General features: G+C 37.1%; 2 protein-coding genes across 2 annotated transcripts; one reads left to right on the forward strand and one right to left on the reverse strand.

The window, feature by feature from the left end:
- Positions 1-6,491: 6,491 nt before the first annotated feature.
- LOC137831010 (hydroxyproline O-arabinosyltransferase PLENTY-like) lies at positions 6,492-10,677 on the forward strand. The gene is made up of 8 exons (XM_068638492.1): positions 6,492-7,722; positions 8,933-9,000; positions 9,085-9,277; positions 9,355-9,452; positions 9,559-9,628; positions 9,715-9,786; positions 9,926-10,039; positions 10,448-10,677. The coding sequence occupies exons 1-8, from the start codon at positions 7,312-7,314 to the stop codon at positions 10,517-10,519; spliced, it is 1,098 nt and encodes a 365-aa protein (XP_068494593.1). The 5' UTR covers positions 6,492-7,311; the 3' UTR covers positions 10,520-10,677.
- A 266-nt stretch (positions 10,678-10,943) lies between these two features.
- On the reverse strand, positions 10,944-21,749 carry LOC137831009 (non-specific phospholipase C2). Its single transcript, XM_068638491.1, has 4 exons — positions 21,201-21,749; positions 20,223-20,830; positions 17,822-17,998; positions 10,944-11,503 (listed from the first exon to the last, which is right to left on the reverse strand). Exons 1-4 carry the CDS (start codon positions 21,665-21,667, stop codon positions 11,193-11,195), a joined length of 1,563 nt encoding a protein of 520 aa, XP_068494592.1. The 5' UTR covers positions 21,668-21,749; the 3' UTR covers positions 10,944-11,192.
- Positions 21,750-21,958: the final 209 nt, after the last annotated feature.

The raw sequence follows: 21,958 nt of genomic DNA on the forward strand, positions 1-21,958 counted from the left end.
ACTTTAAAAAGCTTTTCAAAAACCATTTAACCACATCATGTGCTTGATCTAGGCTTGGTTAGGCATCTAGGATAGGTCATACAGCAAAAGGAAACCTTACACATACACAAACCTAAATACAAGATCATCTAAACCTATTACAAACTTCAAAGCAAACTAGCTATTTTCTACATCAAGCACACACTAACACTAGGTAGAGAAGAGGCTTCATCCATCTTCAACTATAATGTGTTATGGACGATTTAACACCAATAAATTATAAGCAAACTCGTATAAAAGATATAAAAGATGAAGACACTAATATCAACCTAAAACCTTAAGACAATAGTTGTTTACTCTTTATATATTGTTCATCTAGTTTATTTTTATACAATGTGGGACTTCAACGCACACTTCAATTTTTAACAATCTTCTCCTTAAGTGTGAATTTTTTCCACATTGATACAATTTTCCTTAAGTGAAATAATTTCTTAACCCGAAGTACTTCGATGGTGAACCTTAGTTGTACCTTCATTTTCCACAATTGGACACACTCATATGACAGCTTTGTCAGAAAGACCTTTGATACATGGAATCCACAAACCTAGGATTCATCACTCACTCTATATCGTACTTATTTGAGTCAGCTACCAAGATGAATCAACGACTTTGATACCACTTATGGGTGTTTTATCCATATATATTTCTTATCTTTCTAATTTATACCAATGTGAGACTCCAACTCACTTGAATTCCTAATAGTTTATATGTATGTCTAAGCTCAAGTCTACTAAAATTAATGAGGAGAAGGAATACATGTTTTTTGTTTCTTAAGTTAATGTAGTAGGAGTTAGAGGTATGCAATGACGTGCATAGACTAGACGTTGTCCAAACCCATCTTGTTGAGTAGATATGTGAGTGACACTCAGAAGGAGCATTGGCAAACAATGAAACAAATTCTAATATTTGAGAAAGGAATTGAGGACAATAGAATTATCTTCAATGATGATTTGCAATGTACTCTAGCAAAGTTCTCTGACTCTAAATTTTTGGACTTAGGTGCTAGATGTTCCATAACAAGCTATGTCATTGGTTAGTTGTTGTACTGGCCAGAACGCTCAGATTTCAGTGCTCGCTGATCGGAGCTCAGCATTTGCCTCAGTTAAGTCAGCTCGACTTTTGCGCCAAGTTGACGGGCCATATGGTTGGGCTCAAGATATGTGTTAACTCTTTTCTATATACTTAACGTAACCCCCTGTGTGCAAGGCCCAAACGGTCAGCAAAGGGTAGTAATGGACCTAGGGGTGCGCTTAGCGCGTATGGGTCTAGTACGAGCAAAATGTTTCCTCTAAACCTAAGCTCATGTGTGCTAGGGCACAATGAGTAGGTTGCATGTGAGATACGTAGCACCTCGTCGAGCATGCCTACATGAAACAGATTGGACCCCTGATGTTGGTACAAGAGTTGGTACCCTAGTGGCTATTCTGTTAAGATTTGATGCATTCCCTTTAGGGAAGTATTATGTTCAGCTGTGGCGCTAAGAGAGTGTGCCCTAAACAGAATGCCTTCCTTACGCATAGGCTTTCAGTTGAAATAAGACTCTCGTGATAGAAAGCTGTTACAAGAGGTAGGCTATAAAAGGGACTTGAGATCCCAGGTAAAGGTATGTTGTTTCTAAGACTGAAACTAGTTACTTCTTGATTCTTATAAGCCCTGTATTGACTTGATCGTTGGAGTGCAATCAACAGGTAGGGCCCCAATTTGTCTCAACAGAGCCGCGTTCCAGCATTCCAAATGGAAGAACAGATTCCACCAGAGATAGACGGAGCCAGAGCTTGAGATTGGAGTCAACCAGCGACCAGGTCAACTAGCGAGAACATTTGGCGCCCACCGTGGGGCATGATAAAACCAGGTCCCACCCACAGTTGTGTTAAAGCTCTCAAGTGAAATGAGGAACACGAGGCAAGGTCTGGCAAGACCTGAAGGGAACGATAATCCAACCCTACAACAGCTCATGGAGACAATTAACGCCCTTCAAGAGATGGTGGCGGCATCCAAGGGTGACCAGGACAGGCTCATGGCGGAGGTTCGAGTTGAACATGTGCTTAGGCAAGAGCAATTTAGAGCAGAGCTAGATGTGTCACAAGCAAGCAACGAGGAACTACGCAAAGCCAATGAGGAATTGCGTAGAGACCTACAGCGACTATTGGTTAATTAGAACTCGATGTACTTTCCTTCCAACGGTGATGACAGATATCACCACCGGATCATCTTCAGGAGGGACCACGTCCTCCAAATCAAAGCTCGTAAAGCAGAGGGCAGGCTCAGGTGATTGGTCAGGTCTCCTCGCCTCTACTGTCATCACTTCTCTTGTGTATCTCTTATGCTTAGAGGCAGTGCACCCTTCTCCCAAGAATCCTCCCGAGATGGTGTTCACCTCGCCATGGACTAGTACCTCATGCACTTAGTCGCTAGGAGCAACCTCTTCCTTCAACCTTTCCTGGTCCCACTCTAGATATTTCTTCAAGAATTCGTCCTTCACCAAACCTGTCAATTGATAACCCAGAGATATACATCGCTCCACGTCGTTCCCAAATCCTTTGTGGAATTCGCACCAGGCATCCTTTCGTGGCCCCAAATTCTTGTCAGACTTCTGGGGGAATTTTAGTTTTTCCATGACCTCTGGTATGCTCAGCAACTACTTGTAGGACATTCAGAACTTAGGTCGAAATGTCAAATCTTCCCGTGCCTTCGCCTTAGGCATGTTCTTCCTAGTTAAGTATGGTGCTCGCCTTGCACTCGTCCTCTTCTCGGTCGTGGTTTCTGTACCGCCCTGGTAGTCGGAAGTGATGACATGGCACCAAGCTATCGTATAGGCGTGTTGGACGGGACGCCTGGCTGGCAGAAGGGAAGGAAGTCGGGGGGCTCGTGTAGTCGCCAGTTGTTAAGTTGGCGTGCTCCGAGCTCCAGCATACCTAAACCGGCGGTCACCAGGTTGAAGATGAAGTCGCCAGATGTGAACCCGGGCGACCAAGTGATTAGAGATCGCCGAAACAAGGACATCGCCAAAGATGAAGTCAGATAGTCTTTCCCAGCGGGCCAGAGGATGAGCTCGGGAGATAGCTCACATGAACGTACACGGTGAAGCAAGAAGAGTATATCATGAAGGCGGCCGGCGAGACCACAGGGAAGGTGTGTGCAAAGGCACCCGAACTCGCCACCCAGAAGAGATCACGCTCCAAGGCAACTATGCACTGAGTTGTATCATGCATAAGTAACTTAGCCAAAATCCTGAAGAGTAAGAAGTGGCGCCCAAGTCAAGGATGCTCCAGATGATGGCACGTGTACAGCTGGATACGAGCCACGTGTCCAGATGTGTAACTTCCAGGAGAGAGAAAGTGCCCAGGTATATAAGAGTTTCCAACGAACTTTGAGGTACGCACGCGTTTAGATTACTTCTTTACAACTGCGAGAACGAGAGCACGCTGAGAGAGAACTTTGCACGGTTCCTTAGAGTTCTTGAGTTTTACTCTTAGTAATTGGTGGTTCAGTTGCTGACTTGGGCGTCGGAGCGTGATCGGCCGCAGCGGCGCAGTTCTGTCTTTTGCAGGTTCTTGAGGTGAATCGTGGTGAAGGACGGAGGCTAACACAGCGCAGAAGTCGATCCAGGTTTGACGAGGCAAGGCTCCAGCGTTTTGGTCAACAGGCAGGATCAGTTTTGTTGACCCTCAGAGGTCGGGATCGGCTACCTTCCTTAGGCTTGGTCTGCCCTGGATATGTGTTGTTGTGCTTCACAGATACTGCCTTCTCCGCATTGATGTGGGCAACAGCCTGACGTCGTATTTCAACAAATGTCACTGCCGAATTTCTTATTAGTGAGTCACTTAATGGCCCTGCCATGACTCCCTGCTCGAAGGCGTTGACCATCAGGGCTCGTCGTGGGTTTGGAGCTTCACTGTAAACACCCAAAACCTGTTCAAATAATTTTTTAGAGACTCACCTTGTCTTTGCTTCACGCTAAAGAGATCAAATGAAATCAGGGATTTGGTCTAATTGATAGAGAATTTTTTCCTGAACAACTCGAAAAACTGGTCAAAGGAGGTGTACCTGTGAACGTACCCATGAACATTTTTTAATGGATAGCGTTTGTTCCTCCAGAAATAATCATCTAGGTGTTGAACGTCGTAAGATGGTTTTTTTGGTCTTCTACTCCCGTGAAAACGATCTTAGGTGTTATGTAGTGTGGCGATACAAGTGCATCTATGATCGCCTGCGAGAATGCTTGGGACGAGCTCTTAGCTGTGCACTCAGACCCCACTCCCTTGTAGAGCGTTGATCAAGTTGTTGTAGATTCTTGCGCAATTCCTCGTTGGCCTTGCATAATTCCTCACTATTCGCTCGCGAAGCATCTATCTCCGCCATCAGTTGATCTTTCCTGAGCAATTGCTCAGCTCGAGCTTCCGAAATAAGCTTTTCTTGTTCAACTTTAGCCTATCCCATTGCTTCTTCCATTGCCTCTACCATTAGCCTTTCCTACTCGGCTTTGGCCTCTTGTTGGATCCACTCCTGCTCTCGCTTGTACTGCTCGTTGTCTTTGAGAGCTTTCACGGTATCCATAAGTTGTTGTAGGGTGGGGGCGTTATTCCCTTCAGGTCCCAGTGGTACTGGCCTAGTGTTCCTCATATCGCTAGAGAACTCGCACACAATTGTGGATGGGATCAAGCTTTTTCGGGCCACACGGTGGGCGCCAAATGTTTTTGCCGGTTGACTTTCTCGTCGGTTGACTCTAGTGAGGAGCTCCACCTCCAATTTGTCTCCTCTTGAAACTGTTGTATGTCTTCTTGTTGCATTGGAACGTGGCTCCGTTGAAACAAGGGGAGCTCTTCTTGTTGATCACACTCCGACGATCAAGTCAGTGAAAGCTTACTAAATTCAAATAAGTATTCAGTCTCAGTCTTAGAAACATCGTACCTTTACTTGGGGTTTCAAGCCCCTCTTAAAGCTTATCTCTTGTAACAGCTTTCTCTCATGAGAATCTAATCTCAACTGAAAGCATACGTAACAAGAAACCATTATGTTCATGGGCGCCATCTTTCTAGGTGCTACAATAGAAAGGAATCTTATATCTAATGAGAGCATAAAATAATAACAGAACAACCACCTGCCAGCAGGGCACCATCTTAGGTGCCAACAACAGGGGAATATTTTGTTTACGGGGGCACCCTACTCATGGTGCAACATTATATTTCACTATGCATGTAACTTAACCACCACGTGCCCTAAAATACACACACTTAGGTTAAAATATGTTTACATGACTTAACCATTACGTGTACTAACATGTACCTCTAGGTTAAGAAATAGTTTTTTCTAACAACCTTACACCAACGTATAAAAAGGTTATTTTAATTATGCCCCAACGGGCTTAGTGACAAAACTGGGCCCAACACATGGCTCACTTTGTTGGCCCAACAGTCGAGCTGACCTACCTATACCATGCACCGAGCCCTGACCATTAAGCCCCGACCACTGAGCACTAAGCCTTGAGCGTTCTGTCCAGTGCAATTATAATTGTTAATAAGTAATCCTCATAATTTTGAAATATTTTAAATTAATGCCTTTATTTTAAAATTCATTCTAATAATTATTTCACTGTGAAAGTGAGAAGTAATAAATTTAATTTGTCATTGCAATATGTTCTTTCAACCTTTAGCCAAGAACACACATGACTTGAAGCCCACATCTGACAGATAATGCAATTACTTAGGATATGTGACCCAAGTTGGGACAGTAAGGTGGATCGTTAGAGATGGTGGAAAATGGGATTCAAGGTTATTTCAAATGACAAGTCATTTTACAAGAATTTTTTAAACTCGTGATATTTTACGAAGGTTCTTTATCTCATGGCATTTTACGAAGGTTTTTAAACTCATGGTATTTAACTGAGGTTTTAAAACCTATGGTATTTTACAAAGATTCTTAAACACATGATATTTAACAAGGGTTCTGAAAGACTTTTCCTGAGGTTTAAAAAAACTCCGGGGAACACATTCTCCAATGATGGTTTAGCAGTGGAAACTGCACTAAGTAAATGACTTAATAAAGATTTTAACTCTGGATAATGTAAAAATAAATTTCCGTTAAAACTATTTTTTTTTTAGTTACGGAGAATTGAGTTTCCATGTTAATATGTATATATAAACTCTTATATCTAAGACTAATATTTTAAAAAGTATTTAAAATAGATAAAAAAAAGTATAATTAATTACTAATTGTAATTTAATCAATTATAATTATACCAGGAAGTACAATTTTTAAAAGTATTAGTATAATAGTTTTATGGTGATGGTTCTTGTTTATTCTTAAAAGCATTATACTAATACTTTTCTAATTGAGAAAGTTAAAAAGATTATTTTAAAATTCATGATTAACAAGGAACAACCTGGCAGAAAAGGTGCAAGTTGAGCCAAAAGACAAAAGAAAAGTAACTACAGGGCTTGGTGCTGGTACACAGTTACACCTATGAATGGCAATGGCATCCACTTGCTCCTGAAGTGGAGAATTCCTTTTGAATATTCACAATAATTTGCTTTGATTCTGATGCAGACAAAATGGAATGTTTCTTACCAAGATTTGAGTCCAGACAGTCCTAATCAGCAACCCTTGATCTTTTCATCTTTTGGGGTGTCACTCTCATTCATGCTCAATATTGAACACTGACCACACTGCTTCCACATCCCTCTTATTGTACCATCTTCATTCCCTGCCAACTCCACTTTCTCTCAGTGCATGCATGTAGTATAGAGTATTCAGCTTTGGAGTCCACAAAGCTAGTTATAGCAATCTCTTCAAAGTTCAAAACTTCCCTTTTGGTTCTAGCTTAGCTTGGACATGTTGCCACTGTTCAAAGTACCAGTCTTTTTCTATCGGTTGCTTTTTTGCTTCAAGCTATTTTTCTCATTTCTTATGTCCAAAGTTTCCTTCTGTCTCGTTTTATGATTCAAACAAACTTCTTCCATTGGATTACCTTGAATTTGAGTAGGACATCAGGCTTTTATGTGAAATTTTATTCTACTTCTAGTATGGGCTTGTGTTCTTATCTTTACATGGCTTTCAGTTTCTAGGACTTTTTATTCTGTACAAATCACCAGTGACAACAACACTTGAGCAAGGAGTTATTTCAATTGTGTACATTTTTATGAATAGGACTTATATTTTGGTTACCTTTAGTTGGTGTGAATGGGGTCTAATTAGCTGCTGAATTGAATTGGGTTCAGTTTTGGAGCTTTAGAGATTCGTATTTGAATAACAGAATAAGTCAAGAATTTAAAAATGATTGTGAGAAAAAACAAGGCAAGTGCAAAGTCACTACTTGTGCTCCTTGTTATGGTTCTTGCCTTTTTCTTTGTCATTTACAATTTGGTATTTATGATCAAGCACCGTAAGGGTGGAAGCTGGGTAGCAGATGAGTTGGGGTTTCTTGATCCTGTTATCAGGATGCCTGGAAAGATGATGATATTAGCAAATTCCCGTTCAAAATTCCATGTTGTGGTGACTGCAACTGATGCATCTTATAGCCAATGGCAATGCCGGATAATGTACTACTGGTATAAGAAGGTAAAAGACATGCCTGGATCAGACATGGGAAAGTTCACCAGAATAGTGCATTCAGGAAGGCCAGACCAGTTGATGGATGAGATTCCTACTTTTGTGGTTGATCCACTTCCTGCAGGCTTGGATAGGGTACAATATTTTCATCTTCTTCTGTCTGAATTATTATCTTTTTAACCTATGTAACTCTTAACTTAAATTATTCACTTCATCCTTATAGTATGAAGTTTTAGTTCCTGTGTAAAATAACTGTAAGTTTTGGTCTCTACACACATGCATGTCAGCCTAACTTTTGGCTCCTCACTAATTTCATAGAAGACTTTCTGGTAGTGACGAATATTATCTCTACAAAAAATCCTGTGTAGGGTGTAAAACTTATAGTAGAGACAACCACAGGGACCAAGCTAATAGTATAGCCAAACTTTCATTGTTTTTGTTATAGGATAGTTCTTTGTTTGGTTGAAATAGTGCATTTGAATCTCTTGGAATGTTTGTGTTAAGTAATATACACGTATTTAGCAATTTCAGCTGTCTGGAAGGATTCATAGAGAAGAGGAAGTTAAATATCCTGACGGGTAATAAGACAGATCAGTATAAACAAGTACCTACCAGATCACTTCCTTGTTATCTAAATGATTGTTACCATTCTTCTCACTGTAAGAGTTTGATTTTTCTGAAACTTTTGAGGAAATTTGTCTTGCCTTGATATGAAGTGCCATTCTTTAATGAAATAATCTGAAGAGATGTGCCCCCACTCTTAGATTTTTTTGTTTTTATCCTTCATAAAAAAGTTTGCAACTTTAATCTCTCCCTCTCTCTTACCTGGTTGATGATATACTTTTAGGTAAAGTTAGACTAAAAGGGCATCTTTCCATTTTTTGCATGTTTACCATGCGTTTTTTTCAGAAAGTATCAATCTATAAGCAGATATTGAAGTTTTTCACCCAAGGTGACACTAAAACACCAGCTTAAAAGCTTTAATATTAAATGTGAGGTGCTTTTTGCAACCTGAATTTCGCTAATCTTCATTTTGATTCATATTTCACGTGCAATCAGCATTCGATGTTGTTGGCTTAGTTAATTAAATCATCTTATTTAAGAGAAAAAATAACTTTATTCAGCTGACGCACTAGTAGCTTGACTCATGTTTCTGTGCATTTAAATACTATTGTACATTTCAAATCCTTTTGCAGAATATAATTACAACAAAGTGGTCAGATACGTGAATCAATTAACTCCACTTGAAAGTTTATCACCAATTTCGTTATTTGTGATAGTTTTTTAGTATTCCTTACTATTGAATTGATGTCTCAAAAAAACTTGTCTGTTTATTTTTGTTCAGGGCTATGTTGTCATGAATAGGCCATGGGCTTTTGTTCAGTGGCTGGAGAAAGCAAATGTTGAGGAAGAGTAAGTTTCTTTATTCTGGTTTTCTAGGATGTTATGCTCTTCAGTAAAAAAACTTAACAACAAGGCATTTCATGATTGATGCAGATATATTTTGATGGCAGAACCTGACCACATATTTGTAAAACCTTTGCCTAATTTGGCTAATGGAAACCAACCAGCAGGGTATCCATTTTTCTATATAAGACCAGATAAACATGAAAAAATAATTAGGAAATTCTACCCTGAGGCTATTACAGATATTGATCCCATTGGCAATTCTCCTGTAATCATTCAGAAGGTGAATTTTCAACCAACTATTATAGTTATTATAAAGCATGATAGCTTCCATAGAGGCACTGATTTTTTTAACATCAGTCATTGCTGGAGGAAATAGCTCCCACATGGGTGAATGTTTCCCTACAAATGAAAGATGATCAAGAAACTGATGAAACATTTGGATGGGTACTTGAAATGTGAGTGGTACTGCATAAATTTTCTAGAGCTTTTACTTCAGTTATCCTTTTTTGACCAGGCACTTGTCAGTAGTCATTTCTGCTTCAATTCCTTTGTTGAATTCAGGTATGCATACGCTGTGGCATCAGCATTGCACGGTGTACGGCATATTCTTCATGATAACTTCATGCTCCAGGTTTGTTTATTTGTGAATGAGGAATTGCATCTTTTCTTAAGGAAGCAGCATTGAAGTTAATGGCATGCATGATTGAAATGTTGCAGCCACCATGGGACTTAGATGTTGGGAACAAGTTTATAATCCATTATACTTATGCATGTGACTACAATTTAAAGGTGAGTTGATTTCTTCTTTTCTATTTTATATTAAAGTTGCAAGAATGTGCTGTCCTTGATTCATGTGCAAAATTAGAGTCTTACAAGTTTAACTTTGCTTGTTGCATGAGTTATTTACTCCTATTACTTATCCATTCAGGGGGAATTGACATATGGGAAGATTGGAGAATGGCATTTTAACAAGAGATCGTATCTCTCAGGTCCTCCACCAAAAAACCTTTCCTTACCCCCTCCTGGAGTTCCTGAAAGTGTGGTATGTCCTAGTCTACAAATTTTCAAAGAAAACAAAGTTTCAGTTGAATGTGCATCTTGGAAATTTGAAATTGCATTTAACCTTTTTGTTTTGGTGTGTTATAGATATTTTTTGCAGCATGGCTAACTTTTATAAATGAAATAATATTTCTTTTTATTTAATTCTTCTGCTGTGACATATATGCAACATGTAGTTCCAATGGCTGAGACTTTGGAAAATCAATTAAATGGCAAAATTTGGTGGTGTTTCAAACCTTTTTAAGTGTTTTCTAGAGTTTTAAGCTGATACTACAAAGTTTTCATCAACCTCTAAAATTACAATTTTTTTATTTGAAGCTTTATTTATACTATGGTCATTTTGCGGTTGCTAGTTTTGGCAGCTAATAGATACTGTGATGATCATTTGCAGGTGCAGCTTATAAAGATGGTCAATGAGGCTACTGCTAACATACCTAAATGGGATTCATTAAATAGAAGCTAAGGAATAGAAAATAAACCACAAATCCTTTGGCCCCTCATGCTAGTGGCTACTATACGAGAACCAACAATTCGGATTACATAAGAATAGGCTTGTTTCACCCTGAGAAGAACTGTGACTAATGGAAACAACTTATTATCACAATATTATATTTACAGTTCAATGTACCAAATCTGCAATGAAAAAGGAAAATGAAAGTAACCACCCAAAGTTTTGAACTGAGTGATAGTATATATGTGCACTATACATCTCAGTTCAAAGTGGTAGTGATTTCCAATGAGCATGTTTAAGAAAAATTAATAGGAAGTGGTAGTGACTTACAATGAGCATGATCAGTTGTCCGTTAAATTTAATGCAAGGAACTAAGAAAGTCACATCTTTTTTATAAAACAAAAAAAGACTCCAAATGCTGTGATAAAAATACAAGTCACCCAACCATCAAGCATGAAGTCTATTATAACTTATGTACTCAACTTCATATCCTTTAGATATTGGTCAGTGGAGATTTCTACAATGCCTTAGAAAATAAGAGAGAATCTGAGAAATAAATGGATACCATAAAAGTTGTCCATATTTATAAATAAACCACATGGCTCTTTTCCAACTATGTATAGATGTTTTTATATGCATTAGAATGATTGCTTTCATTTCTTTATCTACATGCTTTATTATATTTCTAAGGGTTTCTGTTTGGTGATTTGGATGATCTCGTAGTCAAAGAAGGCTTCATCTGGACTATATGTTCTTCATTCACTCCCATTTTCTTTGCATAACGCCCTGCTTCAAAGAACCTTCTAACTGCATCATCCATGTAATATTTCCCTTGTTTAACAGTCATGTCCTTCCCTATTTTACCTGGAAAACTAGTGAGGATATTATCTCCTTTAAGCACTGCTGCAAGTTGGATCAATTCCTGCTGAAATTCACTCATCTGGGCATCTTCATTAGGCCCTCCCTCCCTGATCTTTACTGGGGTTGGAAGTTTCTCTGCACCAAAATAACACCAGCAGGAATCAACAAAGTGTAAAATATGCAGTCGTGAATGTCATTTGCCTCTACTTCCTGTTTCGTGTGAGCATTCAAAGGTTATAGAATTTAAGAACCAAGTGTAACAGGAAAGTGAAGTGCTTGTAATCAACCAAGTCTATCACTTTTTCTCTCTTCTTATGTTTGGATTAAAAGGTATAAAAAAATTAAATTTGAAATAAATTTTACTTCTGTTTTATTTCCAATGTGATAAATGTAAAATATTGATATTGATATATTTTGATCTTATTTTTTTACTTATATTTAGACATTTATAGTTCTTATTTGTTGCTTTTTTTAATAGTTGTTAGTTCGAATCCATTTTTTCTTTTTTTTATTGTGATGTTACATTTGTTTTCAAGAAAATAAGATTTTGGTAAAAAAAATAGAATCCAAGATTCTCGCTCTACTCGCCTAAGAAGTCTTAGAATATATACTCAAGTTTTCCAACAATTATGGCAACATGTACCCATGTCGCCAAAGGAAACACTTTGAGAGCAGGTTGAGATGAAAAAGGCCACTAACACACATATCAAAATATTTGTTTATTCTGATCTCTTAGTTCTTTTCTTTAGTCTTTGTGCCATTGTGAAGCCATAGCAGTTAAACCCCTTATTGTTAGAGGAAACCATTTGACTCATGTAATTTATTTTATCCCTTTTAACATTATTTAGTTATTCGGTTCATTTTCTACTTTGTTTTTAGTGTTTGTTTGGCCTAGCTAACAAAATTATGATTTCAAATTCATAATTTTAATTGTGATTGAAAAAGCCTTTTTAAAATTATGATCTAGATAAAACTGTGATACACCCTACAACTGTGGAATGGAGGTAGGAATCACCAAGTAAACTGGAAGTCCTCAACCTTAAATAATGGTAACCTCATTGAGAATTTGATCTTCCTTAAGTAACTTAAGTCTTTTCTCACCAATGAACCGAGTTAAAATCAATTTTATGGATTATTGAATTAACTCCATGATTGAACTTGTTGGCCTAAAGAAAAAAAAAAGACTTAGATGGGAAAGGATAGTGAAATTAATCACTGACAACTCTTTTATCAGTTGTATCCGTATATTTAGTTTCTTATTCTAAATTTTGAGTCATCTATTTAGTCATTGCTCTTATTCCACATACCTGAAATTTTTATTTAACTCTCTATCCTTTTATTATATAAAATGTTGTTTTTATTTTTGCTCTTTTATTCAAAAATCCCATAATTAATTTCTTCTTAATGAGAAGTTATATAGCAAGTATTTGTGGATTTGATATTTGGACTTCAATTTACTAGCTACAAATTGGTAAGCTTGACAGAACCGTCAAGTTAATTGCCCTGGAAACTTGCGTCATAGAATTATAATTATTTAATTGATTATTTTGTCCATAATAATTTTTTTGGGGTTTGGTAAGTATTTTAAATTTTTTAATTAGTTGGAATTTTTATTTATTATTTGTTAATTATATCTCACTGATTTTTTTTTTCTCGAAAAACTCTAATTGTATATCTAAGCTAGATCCGTAATGGTTGAATATTTCCTTGGTCCTGAAATCGAGAAGACCACTAGAAGGGTCCGAGCACTCCAACGAAGGGAAAGAGATCGCTTGTGGATTACAAGCTCTATGTTTCAAACTATGGCAGAAGAGCAATTCCAACAAAAGATACTTATATGGATAGGATAAAAACCAATCTGAAAATATTCTTAAATAAACATTAAATACAGTAACCCTGTTGTTTTTTTCTCATGTTAAAACAGCTCAAAAACCGGATATTGACATTGAATATGTAATCGACATTCAATGTTGAATGTTGAAGAAAGACTAAAAATATGACCGATACAGAAGGAGGAGAGAAACACATATAAAAGGGATGTGTAAGATAAAGAAAAAAAGGAACAAAAATTCGGCTAGAAATTCATGTGTAGAATCGTCAAGTATTGCAAGACTCGTCACTATCAAGCACTTATCAAATTAACATTGTAGAATCTGGTATGATGAAGGCAGTTCTCTATTGGAAGTAATGAATATCCTCATGCGCACCTTAAGGAATTCATCATGATTTGCAACACAATACAATATCAAGGTGTGCTAGATGACACTATCACTATCAGATTGATAATTTCCCATTTTTTTCTCAGAGGGAAAGCAAATTATTGGTTGTAACCATTTCCACCCAACACTTTAACCACGTGGGAGGACTTGGTCAACTAATGTCTTTCCCTTCCTGAGAAGGTTAAACAGGTCAAGTTTGCCATTAATATTTTTGTCCAAAAGGTTGATGAATCAGTGAGTGGCAGAGGATTTGGAGAGATTCCAAGACTTACTTAGGAAGTGTCCTAACCATGGGCTTCATAATTATGATCATATGTGCACCTTTCTTGGTGGACTCATGACAGACACAGCCTATTCTTGATGTCTTAGGTGGAGGCAATGTCAATTACAAAACACCAAAGAAGGCAGCAAAGATTTTAAAGAGCATTGTTTGCAGTCACAGTGGATCTCAAAGGTTAGGATTACGTAGAAGAAATGAATCTGAGTTTGGGGTGAATGATATTATTCTTACCCAAAATAAAATCTTAACAAAACAGATTGAATAAAATCTTAACTGAACAGAGCAACAGAGAAATGTGTGTAAGAAAGAAGGTGACACGCACAAAAAGAAAAACATATCAAATTCTTCAGAAAGGGAACGTCTGAATATTGTAGACGGTTCTGAGTAGTAGAAAGAGAAAAAATACAATCATCCCCCTTTCTCTCTCCACTATCTACCTTAAATACTAATGCTTGGACCACTCAAAATCCACCAGCTTGGAATTGGTTATTCTGGGCCGAGCACTGCATCTCTTTCTTTCATTGCCTACCACGTGTCCCTTTTCCATGTTTCCACTATTCTTGGTAATTTCACAGTTATGTTTGTTACATTACCTTCCCCTTTAAAAGAAACCTTGTCCTCAAGGTTTGAATTCTGGAAAACCTTGCTTCAGAGCCATGTTATCCTCACACATTGCTTGGTTGTCTTCGAGTTGTTGCACTTGTTGTTGATTCCTAATGATTCTGTTTTGTAATATGGCTTCCAGTTGCAACACCGAACCTATGTCTGAATTTGTAATGGGTAATGAGACATATGGTTGAACATTATAACCTTTACACAATTTCAGCTGGGAACAATGAAAGACAAGATGAATAGGATGAATTTTTGTAGGAGGCAAAAGGAGTTTTTAAGCTACTTCCCCAATCTTCTCAATTATAGGAAATGGTCCGAAATATCGAAGTTTAAACTTCTGATTCTTTCTTAGCAATACATAATGTTCTCTATAAGGTTCAAGTTTCACCAATACCATATCACCAATTTCTAATTGCACTGGTTTTCGTCTTTTATCCGCCTCTTTCTTCATGTGTTGTTGTGTCTTTTGTAAATTTACCATGAGTTTGATGATTGTAGCATCACTCTGGACGAGTAGTTCCTACACATTAGTGGGATCTCGGTTGTTGATGGTATATCTAATTATTTGTGGGGGTTCTCTATCATAAATGGATTTGAAGGGTGTTATGCCGGTGTTGTAATGGAAGGAAGTGTTGTAACAAAATTCTGCCCATGTAATAGTTTAGACCATTTCTTAGGATTGTCATATGTAAAGCACTGTAGATACATTTCAATGCATTTGTTCAATGCCGCCAATTTCAAAGTGATACCACTCAGCTTAAACAAATGTTGCCAAAATTGGCTCGTAAACACCTTATCTCGATCAGAAATTATGAATTTTGGAAACCCATGTAACTTGACAATGTTTTTCACAAACAACTCAGCCACTTGCTTACTATTGAAGTCAGCTTTTAAACTAACCAAGTGTGCATATTTGGAAAGCCTATCACTAACCACCATAATAATAGTGTGCCCATTTTGAAGAGGGAAGGTTGGTGATAAAATCTATTAAGAAATGGACTTTAAGCCTAACTCAACCTTATAACACTTTGCACCCACTTATAAAGTGGTACCACTTTGAAATTGGTGCAAAGTCCATTTCTTAATAGATGCAAAGTGTTGTTGCACCCACTTATATACTATGAAATGTTCTAATTTCTAGTTTGATGTGGAATCTCCAACAAAATCCATGGCCACATCCTCCCATGTTTGCTTCGAAATTGGCAACGGTTGTAGTAACCCAGATGGTAGGGCTGAATCATGTTTAGTTTGTTAACAAATTAAACAATTATGCACATACTCCTTTACATCAGCATGCATACCTTGCTAGTAGAACTGTGTCACAAGTCTCTTTAAGGTTCTTGTGAATCCTGAATGTCCACTTATCAACTTTTGCAACCAGTTTTGTTGTTCTGGTGTGTGGACAGCTTGATCAGTGAGTGATCTTAGGCTCTTCTGTCCGTTTTTATAATGAACTAGTGGCCAAGTAGATAATGTCTGAATGTTGCTATAGCCTCCATGATAGCAAAAAACTCCCTTCTGTAAGCTGACTGTCTTTGCATTCTATCTATGAGCCTTTTAGAAAAATAAGCAATAGGATGTTGATCTTGAATCAAAACAACACCGTTATCCACTCCTGAAGCATCAGTTTCCAGAGTGAAAGGTTTTGAAAATTCTAGTAAGGCTAAAACTGGTGCTTTTGTAATTGCAGTTTTGAGCTTGGAGAAAGCTTTGTTGGCATCCGGTCTCCATAGAGATTTATCCTTTTCAGTAAATCTATTAAGGGAGCTGCAATTACTGCATCGAACTTAATGAATTTTTTGTAGTACTCAGTTAAGCCTTGGAATCCTCGTAGTTGTTTAAGATTTTGTGGTACAGGCCACTGTAAAACTGCTTGTACATTGTCTTTATCCATTGCTACTCCTTGTCCTTAAACAATGTGGCCTAGATAATCAACTTGTTGTAGGCTAAAGGAGCATTGAGAAAAGAAATTGACAAGTATGTTTGTAGAAAACATACCATTCAGAGCATTCATATCTCTGTCTACGAATAACTCTGCAAGGATATAAGTATCAGGAATTCATAGTACAGAGGAGAGAGACACCTCTCATAATGTTTGAGCTAAATAACTCTGCAAGGATATGAGAGTCCAGTTCGAATTCCCCAAGGAGAGTATAAGTATCAGGAATTCATAGTACAGAGGAGAGAGACGCCTCTCATAATGTTTGAGCTAACATTATGCCAATAGGATGGAAAAAGAAAAGTGAAAAAGATTTTTAGAGAAGAGCACACCTTAATATTTCTTGAGTTAAATCTAATTACTTAGATATATTTAAAATATGATTTCATTGCTTTTTGAAATACCAACTTATGAAATAGTCTAATATAAGCTTACTTAATGGTATTTTATTACTTGTTAAGTTAATCTCACATAGTTTTACAAATTCCAGATGAACATGCAAAAGCCAAAGTAGAAGTTGCAGAAATCTCAAAACGTTGCAGAAGAACGCCAGGGAAGAATCTACGGCAGATTTTCCGATAACATTGGTTTCTTGTTTGCCTTCAAATTCGGTTCTAGACCTGGTGCCATTGAGATCGGAACAAATATCTGGAACGTTGCAAGTCCATGTTCCATGTTCCTCCTCCGTTTCCGGCGGTCTCCCCCCTTTTCCAACGGTCTCCTCTGATTGTGGCTGTCAGTCTCATGGAACGGTTCCATTTTGGCGGTTGGGTTGGGTTCTTCTTCCTCTATAAATAGGGTCTCAAGCTTACTCCAAAAATATAGTGACTTTCACGTTTTCTCATATTTTTGATACCCTGTTCTCCTAGAGTTTACTGCTAGTTCTAATTTTCGGTTTTATCTGAGAAGATAAACAGTTCCTGTTTATCTGAGGAACTTGCACAATACAGTGAATTATATAGTATGAAGTAACTTTTAAGTTTCATGCAACTCAGGAGTTGCTTATTTATCTTTTGGAAAGATCTTTGTCCTTTTTTTCTTTTGTAAACTCGTATGTATAGTTATATAGATTAACTTTTAGTTTGATTTTGTACTTTGATTCAAAGACATCAATGCATAACAATATGTATTTTCATGTAAATCTTCTTATTCACATTTATTATTATTTATGCCATGCCCAAATTATATATATAAGTTGAAAAATAAGATGCAGTTCAAAGGTATTAGATTCGGTTTTAAACCTATTGCAAATTTATAGTCCTTGTTAAATTACATTTTTTCTCATAGGCATAAACATGAATGATATGTGATTAGTATTTGTTCAATAATTTAAAAAGGGAAATTTGTTGCTTGTTGATACATAAATGTGATTATAGTCTAATTAGTTTATCAAGGATACTAACCTGGGCAATCTGTCCTTGGTTCTGTTCTTGTCTGAACAATGCCCTCAAAGGTTCCAGCCCAAGCATCTCTCTTGGTCAGAAATGAAGGCAAATTGAAGAGCTTTTTCACTGTTGCTGAAATGGATGAGTGTTCATATTCGGATGTAGAAGTTGGTGACCCATTTGGCCCATGAACAACTGTATCACCATAACAAATCAGAAAATCTTGTACAGTTTTCAATAATTCATTATGAGATTCACTGGTTCCATTCAATTCAAGTGACACTAAAATTGTCCAATATAATGTTAGTTTGAGAAAAAAAATGCTTCATACACTGTTTACTCATATGTTGCTTCATTAATTCATTAATTATAATTTCTAAAATTTATATAAACAAAAACAATGTACCTCAGTGCCAAGAAGGCTCCTTGATATACAGAAATACAAGAGAGGGTCATTCTATGTAGTCTCATCCTACAAATACAAAATGGTTGTTTCTAGATTCAAACCCATGATCAACCGTCATTGAGACAAAACGTTACGTCATGACTCTCCCTTTTTTGTTATTATTTTTTATTATTATTTATTATTATATTATTATTATTATAAGAATATTTTTTTCCAAGTCACAATTAATTTACATTTTTATTATATATGAATAAAAAATTGACTTGAATAAAGAATGTACCTTATAATTTAAGCAATTATTATGATCAAATTTATTAACCATCTAAAATTTGTCCTGAATTCATGACAGAGCCTTGAAGTTTCCTCCCTGGCAACATGTCACTAACCAACTAAAGGATAATTTATTTCCTGTAAGGCATCAAAAATCAATTTCTTTCACATTTTGGCTTTCAGCTTCAGCATAAATCTTTGTACTTGAAAAACGCAGGTGCTTGAGCCTGCCCAAGCCTTGTCAATTTATATGACCTTTTTTTATCTTTTCAACAATACAAGAATACAAATTTCAACCCACTTGAAGTTTTTTTTTGTTTTTTTTTTGTTTTTTTAATCTTCGCCTACAACACATAGTGAATTATCAACTTATAATTCAAAAGTGATATATTAATCCACCCAAAACACCTCAGATAACCCATTTATGAGCCTTATCAGTAAGTAAACCAATCCATAATAATATCCCAGCATTATTGCTCCTTGGTTTTGCTTTAAGACATTGGCAACTACATTGCTTAAACATAATGAACCAACATAAAATCAAAGGTCAGTTTCTTGCTTGTGGGGGTGTGTGATTTGGGAAATATTCACACTCTACTCATAGTAATGAGGTTTCACACTCTACTCTTTGACAACTGAAGATAGAGACCAAAAAAGTAAAAGGTCCCACTCAGCACACCACATCACACTTTACGTGTATGGTCTGTTTTCAAAGTTAGTGTGAAAATTATTTTTTTCCGTGTGAGCTTGTGATTGATGAGTCGTGCCTAACTTAAGCAAGTTATTTTATTAAGATCATGAAGGCACCACATGTGAAGGCAGATGAGGGGTTGTGCATGGAAAGTGTGAGAAGAGAATCTAAGATATTAGTATTCTTCTCTTACAAGTTTGTTGAGCAATAAATCGTCATATTAATAGTGCTGTCTGAAAACATGTATGTGCCCAAGATGATAAGTCATTAAGTGTATCATAGAGAAAAGCCCATACACTGTTCATACTAGAATGCAAGATGGTATCTTAGATATAATAATTTTGTGGACAGGATAAGAATAGACAGAGAGAAAAAAAAGTAGAATCCATACATGTCAAAATAACTCACAGTAAACAAGATGTGACTTAGATAAATACTACATATATCATTCAGTTTTTCAACAATGAAATCAAAAAATAAAATAAAAACATATTTTATGTACAAATCTAAAAATAAAAATACAATTAAAATACTTATATATTAGAATAAAATACTACTTTAGTACATATATACACGTATATTTATATAATAAAATTTTATTTATCATCAATTATTAACTTTATTTTAACACAAATTATATATGCAGAATAGATAAAAAAATAATTATCTTTTATTGGATAGAATTTATTAAAAAGTACTAAATCATGATAAAAAAAAATTATGAAATAAAACGGGAAACCCATAATTTTGTATAACTTTTAATAAATTTCAACCAATAAAAAAATATTCTCAAATTAGTTAAAAAAATTATCTCAAGCTACCTTCGTTATGTCTATATCATTCTTTAAATTGTCTATTTCCTTTAATATATTTTCTATTATCTCCATCTTCAAGTTAAATTATAATTAATTTTCGCTGTTAAAAATAACCTTACGTAATAACTGAATATTTTTGTTATAAATCTAACATATTATAATATTTAATCACATGTGCAATGCAAATGCATAGAGATGAACAAAGGGGATCATTTGGTTTAGTTTGTGATCACATACCTGTACCCTTCTGAATCCAAGGCGATATAGCAATGGTGGGGACCCTCACTCCCAACCTATTAAAAGTGAAGTTAAACGGTTCGGGGCCCACAATCCCATCAGGACTCGGCACCCCACGCGCGGGGGTAGGCACGTGATCGTAAAACCCTCCATGCTCATCGTAAGTGATGAGAAAGAGGGTTTCGTTCCACTGGGGGCTCGCCCTCAGCGTCTCATACACCTCCTTCACAAACATCTGCCCCTGGTACACATCGTGCGATGGGTGATCATCATTGGCGGGGAGCACCTTAGTGTCCATGTACCGCTGCTCCACCACAGTGTAGCTCGGCAGCTTCCCCTCTTTGGCGTGCAGCTTGAAGGACAAGTCGTATAGGTGGAACTTCAGCAAGTACTTCAGCTTCCGAAGGTTCCGGTAGAAGAGTGTGGCGGGGATGTTCTGGTAGTATATGCCGAAGTCTAATCCTGCCTCGTGCACGTTGTCGAAGATCGTTTGCTGCGGGTACCCGGCCGCCAGCTTCGCCGCCACGTTGCTGGTGGCGCCGCCCGATGTTGCCGAGTGCACGAAGAGACGGTTGGGCTGGGTGGAGGCCGGCACGGAGGCGAACCACCTATCAACATGAACATGGAAATCATGGTTTAAAATTAAAACAATAAAAGATGGCGATGATATACGCGTGAATATGACACGTGAAGTAGCTGTCTCTAGATATTTATCTTTATAGCTACTTTTGAAGTGTAATTCATTAATAATAAAAATAATAATAATAGTAAATTAATAGCTAGTTCCAACTAATTTCAATAACAGTAAATGTGATAACAATTAAGAAAAGGGTGAAATGTGAAATTGAAAGAGAAAAAAGAGTTTCTTAACTTAAATCTACACTAATCCAGGCACCTCAGCAAACAAGAAAAATGGAGCTAATGCAGAGAGATTCACATGCAGTGGAAGGGGTTAGGAAGAGGACGAAAGGGAGAAACCTATCAAAAACAGCGAACTCCGAAACGAGCGTTTTGTAGACCGGCACGAGGTCGGGGATGAAGCCGTTCATGACGTTCTGTGACATGTGCGAGGTGTTGTCCATGGAGAAGGCCTGCTGCGCGAAGCCGTTCATGGGCGGCGGATAGGTGGAGGTGTCGTTGGAGCCGAAAATCTGTTCGCGGATGGCCTGGAAGGAGTGGCCCGGGTCCGGGTCGACGTAGTGGGCCTGGTCTTTGAAGAAAAAGCGTTTGGAGTTGGGGTCGGTGACGGAGAGCGCGTTGGACTCGGAGCCGGTGACGCCGTTGATGGCGGGGTTGAGGCGCTTCATCCAGCCGAGCATGTGGTCAAAGGAGCGGTTCTCCATTACCAAAACGACGACGGTTTTGATGGGGCTTGGAGTGGCATGGTGGCTGAGGAGGAGAAAGGTTAGGAAGAGCGGAAAATGGTTAAATCTTTGGAAGCACATTGGTTTGGTTTGAGAGAACGAGGTTTTGGGATTTGAGAATTTTGGATTTCTTGGAATGGGAAGATTATGAGGTGTATATATATGAAGTTATGAGTAGGTGAGAGTGAGATTCAATTTCTAATTTCATAAATTATTATTTTATTATAATATTTTATTTTTATTATTTATATTTCTGTATTTATAAATAAAGGAGATTCTCCATTTAACTTTTTTTTATAGACTTTATTTTTTTTAATTTATTTATTTTTATATTAATATTTTATTAAGGTAACTTCTTAACAATTTCTCACC

This window comes from Phaseolus vulgaris, chromosome 6 (genome assembly GCF_000499845.2).
Source record: "Phaseolus vulgaris cultivar G19833 chromosome 6, P. vulgaris v2.0, whole genome shotgun sequence".
Classification (NCBI taxonomy): domain Eukaryota; kingdom Viridiplantae; phylum Streptophyta; class Magnoliopsida; order Fabales; family Fabaceae; genus Phaseolus; species Phaseolus vulgaris.

What these genes read in the sequence shown, in the direction of transcription:
- LOC137831010 (XM_068638492.1), top strand. Translation starts at nt 7,312, where the DNA reads ATGATTGTGAGAAAAAACAAGGCAAGTGCAAAGTCACTACTTGTGCTC. An exon ending in TTTGGATGGGTACTTGAAAT is followed by an intron (nt 9,453 to 9,558) that starts GTGAGTGGTACT and finishes TGTTGAATTCAG; the next exon opens with GTATGCATACGCTGTGGCAT. An exon ending in ATGATAACTTCATGCTCCAG is followed by an intron (nt 9,629 to 9,714) that starts GTTTGTTTATTT and finishes GAAATGTTGCAG; the next exon opens with CCACCATGGGACTTAGATGT.
- LOC137831009 (XM_068638491.1), bottom strand. Translation starts at nt 21,667, where the DNA reads ATGTGCTTCCAAAGATTTAACCATTTTCCGCTCTTCCTAACCTTTCTC. An exon ending in GAGTTCGCTGTTTTTGATAG is followed by an intron (nt 20,831 to 21,200) that starts GTTTCTCCCTTT and finishes TCATGTTGATAG; the next exon opens with GTGGTTCGCCTCCGTGCCGG. An exon ending in TTGGATTCAGAAGGGTACAG is followed by an intron (nt 17,999 to 20,222) that starts GTATGTGATCAC and finishes ATGGTGATACAG; the next exon opens with TTGTTCATGGGCCAAATGGG.